Source organism: Tauraco erythrolophus, chromosome 25 (genome assembly GCF_009769465.1).
Source record: "Tauraco erythrolophus isolate bTauEry1 chromosome 25, bTauEry1.pri, whole genome shotgun sequence".
In the NCBI taxonomy this organism is placed as follows: domain Eukaryota; kingdom Metazoa; phylum Chordata; class Aves; order Musophagiformes; family Musophagidae; genus Tauraco; species Tauraco erythrolophus.
In genome coordinates, this window is record NC_141489.1 from 6,312,697 (window position 1) to 6,318,567 (window position 5,871).

The window sequence follows — 5,871 nt, forward strand, 5'->3', positions numbered from 1 at the left end:
AACTGCTGGCCACGTCCTTGGGCAAGAACCCAATTTTTTCCTCCTTCTACTCTCATCTCTCTCTTTCCTTTGTTGTTGCTCTCTCCCAACACCAGCTTAGCAAGGACCAGTTGGCCTCTCTCCCTCTGCAGGGCACACCAATGGACACCCTGCAGGAGCTCCAATGTATCTTAGTGGCTGCCCCTTGTGTTTCCTGTGCACGTCCCTTTCTTGTTTCGAGATTCATTAAACTTTGCTGTATTCAAGCCAGGGTTTCTGAGTCGTCCTTCTTTCTGTGGCAAATCTTCCCGTCTACTCTAAGAGAAATGGTGGAGGAAGGGGAGGGTGGGACTCTCTGCAGCGGATTTGTTCACTTGATGACATGGTAAATTAATTTCATGTTGACATGAATGCACTGATGGCAATGGCTTCCACAGAGAGCTCAGCTTAGTGATTATCTCATGACAGCTTCACTCCCTTGGGCAGAGACAACAGCAGCTCTCACCCAGCATTCTCCCCTCTTCCCAAACACACTTGTTGAAATCTCCACCTACAGTCTATGTTATAGCAACGTGTCGTGGTTTAGCCCAGCCGGGAGCTAAGCGACCACGGTGCTGCTCGATCGCTCCTCCCCCTCGATGGGATGGGAGGAGAAAATCTTAAGAAAAAGAGCAAATGTCATGGGTTGGGATAAGGACGGTTAAATAGAACAGCATAAAAAAAACAGTAAATAGTAATAATGATAATATTAATGAAAAGAGAGTAGTACAAAACCAGCAGTACAAATGCTCTCCACATGGAACCTGGAAACTGGAACCCAGAAGCCCTGTGCAGCCCTGCCCACTCAGGATCTGCAAAGATGCAAAACAGCCCCTCCCTCTGCTGGCTCCCTTAATATACAATCTCGGGGCGTGATGTCATATGGTATCGAATTGCCCTCTGACTAATCTGGGTCAGCTGCCCTCACTGTGCCCCCTTCCAGTTTTCCTATGAAAGGTTAACTCAATCCCAACCAAACCCAGGACACCAAGAGGCATGTTTTGCATTTGAAGTAGGCAATTATGGATGAGGCAATTAAGAAACCAGTGCATCCAGGAATTAACACACGGACAATGAACTGCAATGGGAGTCAGCCATTTCATGGCAATGGTCAGTTCCAGCAAACCAGAATTGTTGGTCAGATGTTTTCCAGGTCTTCTCTGTTCTGGTCTACTACCTGCATCTCAGCCCTGGCGTGGTCAGACCTTCATCAGAGGTAAATGGGTTCTGTCAGTCATGAACAGGGAACAGGAGCTTGTTTTACCCCTCCAATATCAAGAGAAATAACAGATTTGACCCACGACAGCGTTGTTCCATCAGTCTTGTCCGTGCAGCTGTTTCTTTCTGATCATGTTTTTGACCATGGCAAAAAAGAACAAGACACCAGTAAACGATCTCATTCCCCTGGGCTTCTGAGACCACCTCAGGTGGGCACATGGCCCCATGTGCCATTATTTTCTCCACGTATCTTCTAAACCTGATGAAGAAAGAGGCCCTGAGCAACCTGATCTAGTTGGAGATATCCCTGTTCCTTGCAGGGGGGTTGGACTAGATGATCTTTGAAGGTCCCTTCCAGCCCTAACCATTCTATGATTCTATGATTCTAAGAATTCATTATCACTGCATGGAGTAATCAAGACCTGCAGGCTTTGATGCATTTCATCTTCCTAGAACCTAGGAGGCTGAGGTTCTCAATGACTTCTTTGCCTCAGTCTTCACTGGCAAGAGCTCCAGCGGCACAGCCCAAGTCACAGAAGGCAAGGCAGGGACTGTGAGAATGAAGAACCACCCACTGTAGGAGAAGATCAGGTCCGAGACCATCTTAAGAACCTGAAGGTGGACAAGTCCATGGGACCAGACGAGGTGCATCCGCGGGTCCTGAGGGAACTGGCAGATGAAGTTGCTAAGCCACTATCCATCATATTTCAGAAGTCGTGGCAATCTGGTGAAGTTCCCAACGACTGGAAAAGGGGAAACATAGCCCTCATCTTTAAAAAGGGGAAAAAAGAAGACCTAGGGAACTACAGGCCAGTCAGTCTCACCTCTGTGCCCAGCAAGATCATGGAGCAGATCCTCCTGGCGACTCTGCTAAGGCACATAGAAAATAAGGAATTGGCTGGATGGTCACACTCAAAGAGTTGTGGTCAATGGTTCAATGTCCACGTGGAGGCCTGTGACGAGTGGTGTTCCTCGGGGGTCAGTACTGGGACCAGTGCTATTTAACATCTTTGTTGAAGACATGGACAGTGGGACTGAGTGTACCCTCAGCAAGTTTGCAGATGACACCAAGTTGTGTGGTGTGGTGGACACGCTGGAGGGAAGGGATGCCATCCAGAGGGACCTTGACAGGCTGGAGAGGTGGGCCTGTGAGAACCTCATGAAGTTCAACAAGGCCAAGTGCAAGGTCCTGCACGTGGGTCGGGGCAATCCCAAGCACAAGTACAGGCTGGGTGGAGAATGGATTGAGAGCAGCCCTGAGGAAAAGGACTTGGGAGTGCAGGTGGATGAGAAGCTCAACATGAGCTGGCAATGTGCACTGGCAGCCCAGAAAGCAAATCGTATCCTGGGCTGTATCAAAAGAAGCGTGGCCAGCAGGTCGAGGGAAGTGATTCTGCCCCTCTACTCAGCTCTCGTGAGACCCCACCTAGAATACTGTGTTCAGCTGTGGAGTCCCCAGCATAAGAAGGACATGGAGCTACTGGAACGAGTCCAGAGGAGGGCCACAAAGATGATTCAAGGGCTGGAGCACCTTTGCTATGAAGACAGGCTGAGAGAGTTGGGGCTGTTCAGCCTGGAGAAGAGAAGGCTGTGCGGTGATCTTATAGTAGCCTTCAGGTACTTAAAGGGGGCCTAAAGGAAAGCTGGAGAGGGACTTTTTACAAGGGCGTGTAGTGATAGGACAAGGAGCAATGGATTTAAACTGAAAGAGGGGAGATTTAGATTAGATATAAGGAAGAAACTTTTTACATTGAGGGTGGTGAGGCACTGGAACAGGTTGCCCAGAGAAGTTGAGGATGCCCCATCCCTGGAAGTGTTCAAGGCCAGGTTAGATGAGGCTTTGGGCAACCCGCTGTAGTGGAGGATTTCTCTGTCCAGGGCAGGGGGCTTGGAACTAGGTGATCTTTAAGGTCCCTTCCAACCCTAACCATTCTATAATTCTATGATACTATGATTCCTCATCAGGTTTCCTTTGTGGAGATCTGGTACACCTCCTCCATAGTATCAAAATGTGAAGACTTTCCTTGTCACTAGGAAAGAGATTTGTGGTGCTGGCTGGCACAGTCATTTTTCCACTTCTTCCTGGTTATCACTGAGATCACGATCCTCTCAGTGATGTCCTTTCATCGTGATGTCGCCATACGCAAACTGCTCCGTGACACCACTTTCATGAAAAAGAAAAATCTGCTTCCTGCAAGCCCTGGTTGCTTGGGCACTGAGTTTGTGGTCATCTTCAATAGATGGTTCTACTGCTGACTGACTGTTCTGCATTAAGAGAGCCCCTGCTGGGATGCAAGACCACTGACTAAATCTCCGCTAATCCTGGTCCAGCACTTGCCGCCACCCTCTTGTACATGTCAAAGATGACTAAAGGGCTGGGGAACCCATCGTATAAGCAAACGCAAAAGGAGTTAGGTCTTTTCTCCCTGGAGAACCACGCAATCAAGGGGAACCTCCTCAGAGTATTCCAGTACTTAAAGGATGGGTATAAAGAGGATGGAGGCTCTCTCATCAGAAAGAGCGAGAAGGAGAAGACAATGGCAAATGAGTACAAGTTACACTGGGAGAGATTTCATCCTAACATAAGAAATATTTTTTTTCGAGTAAGAATATTATTGACTGGAATAACCTGCCCAGGGATGTGGTACAGTCCCCATCACTGGAGGTTTTCAAGATGCGATTGGACAGAGTGGTAGTTAATCTCAGCTAGGTGTCCTTTCTCATGAAAGATTGAACCAGATGATCTTGCAAGGTCCAATAGAGACTTTTTTCATAATTCTGTGATCCTCTTGGAGTGCCGTCTCTCTCTCTTTTCTGGGCCTCTAGCTCATTCAGTATTGTGGTTTTAGGACTTATCTGTTTCAGGATCGTTACCTGGGACAGGACATGTGTTGGTCACCAGGTGGGGAGAAATTTCACTGTTTCTCTCTTGTTTGTATATATTACTATCATTATACATACACATATGTTTGTATATCATTATTGTTAATAAATTGTCCTCATCTAAACCCACAGGCCTCCTTCTCTTTTCCCCTTTAATTCTATTCCCATACCCTAGGAGTGGCAGAAGGTGAGCAAGCGGCTGTGTGGTGTTTAATTGCTGCCCAGGCTAAACCACAACAAATGTAACATCCACTGCAGTCAGTCCCACCCTCTTCTTCCTCCACCTTTTTACCCCAGCAGACTGAAAGAGTTGCCACAGAAGGAAGGAGGACTCAGAGACACCAGCTTGAATGCAGCACAACTTTAATGAGTCTAAAAGAAGAAAAGGAGGTGGCACACAGGGAGGACCAACAGCAGCCTCAATGATTTGCAGGAGCTCCAGCAGAGTGTCTGTCTGCCTGCCCTGCAGAGGGAGGGAGGCCAACAGGTCCTGGTGTTAAAAGTTTTTAACGGGGATGGTAAGGAAGAGAGATAAGAGAGTAAAAAAAGAAAACAATGGCCTGAAACTCTTCTGTTCAACACAATGCTCTGAGGTCTTGGAGGTTCTTGCCCAAGGATGTGGCCATCAGCTTTAGCAGGGCTGACATCTGCTGCCACAGTAGCGACTGGCAATGCAGGAGAGATCAAGCGACCCAGAGTTGATGGGCACTCCATCACAGCTGAGGATGCTGCCAACAGCAGCAGAGGTGGAGGAGCCCACAACAGTGTTCTGTGGGAAGGAGCTGAGGATGGGGCCAGGCAGGGTCACCACCACAGGAGAGGGCTGGATGACAACGGTGGAGTTCTGGCACTGCCTGACACAGGGCTCGTTGCAGCTGTTGGCCAGGGGGGTCGGGCCACAGGGCTGGCAGGGACGGCACTGATTGTAGCAAGACATGTCTCTGGGCCAGAGGTGTACCTGGGAGAGAGGGCAGTGGGACACAGAAAATAAGGACACATGAGGAGCAGCACTGCACCCAACCACAGTAGAACCAAGTCAACTCTTGGCCCAGCATACGCTGCCATGTCAAAGCTCACAAACCACCTCACCCAGAACTTCTCTCTGGAAGACCACCTCTCCTCTTCCCTCTCCCATGAGAAGCAGCTCGCAGCCCTGGGCTAGGACAGCCCGTACCAGCTGAGACATACAGCAAGGAAAGACCTGATCTTGTAGGAGGAGGAAGAGAAGAGGCTTCACACTCACCTGACTTCCAAAGAGAAGGAGACGAGAGAAGTGGATGAGAGAGCAGAGAGTTGGGTCGCCTTTTATAGTAGTGCTGCTCTGCCTCAGACCCAGAGACACCCTTTGTGGAAGTCCTAATTTTCTGACAAGCTCCTGTCAAATGCAAACCATCCCAGCTAATGGTATGAGCTGTCCTCTGGTTTCCTGCACTGCTGCCTTTTCATTTCCTGGCTTTCCCATCTGAGGATTTCTGGAAGCGCTGAGATGAAAGACTTGAGTATTTGTGGGGCAGAAACACGCCAGCGCAGGCGGAAGGCTCAGCTCAAGTGCTGACGGCATGCCGTGCAGGCAGGTGATGTGCACCTGGGTCATTCCTGTGGGCTTGTTTGTGGCAAAGTTGTCCGGAAATGAGTATGTCTCTTGTGCTTCTTGTCCAGTTTTCCAAGGTCTCCCACATGAGAGGAGATGCCATATCTTTACTCTTGCTCCCTCCACATCTCTCTGATGGTTGCTCAATTTTGCAAATAGAT

The 5,871-nt window shown here is 49.0% G+C and overlaps 1 protein-coding gene across 1 annotated transcript; it reads right to left on the bottom strand.

Moving 5' to 3' along the window:
- Nucleotides 1-4,750: 4,750 nt before the first annotated feature.
- Nucleotides 4,751-5,056, bottom strand: LOC104371449 (feather keratin Cos1-1/Cos1-3/Cos2-1). The gene has a single exon (XM_009978344.2). It carries the CDS (start codon nt 5,054-5,056, stop codon nt 4,751-4,753), a length of 306 nt encoding a protein of 101 aa, XP_009976646.2.
- Nucleotides 5,057-5,871: the final 815 nt, after the last annotated feature.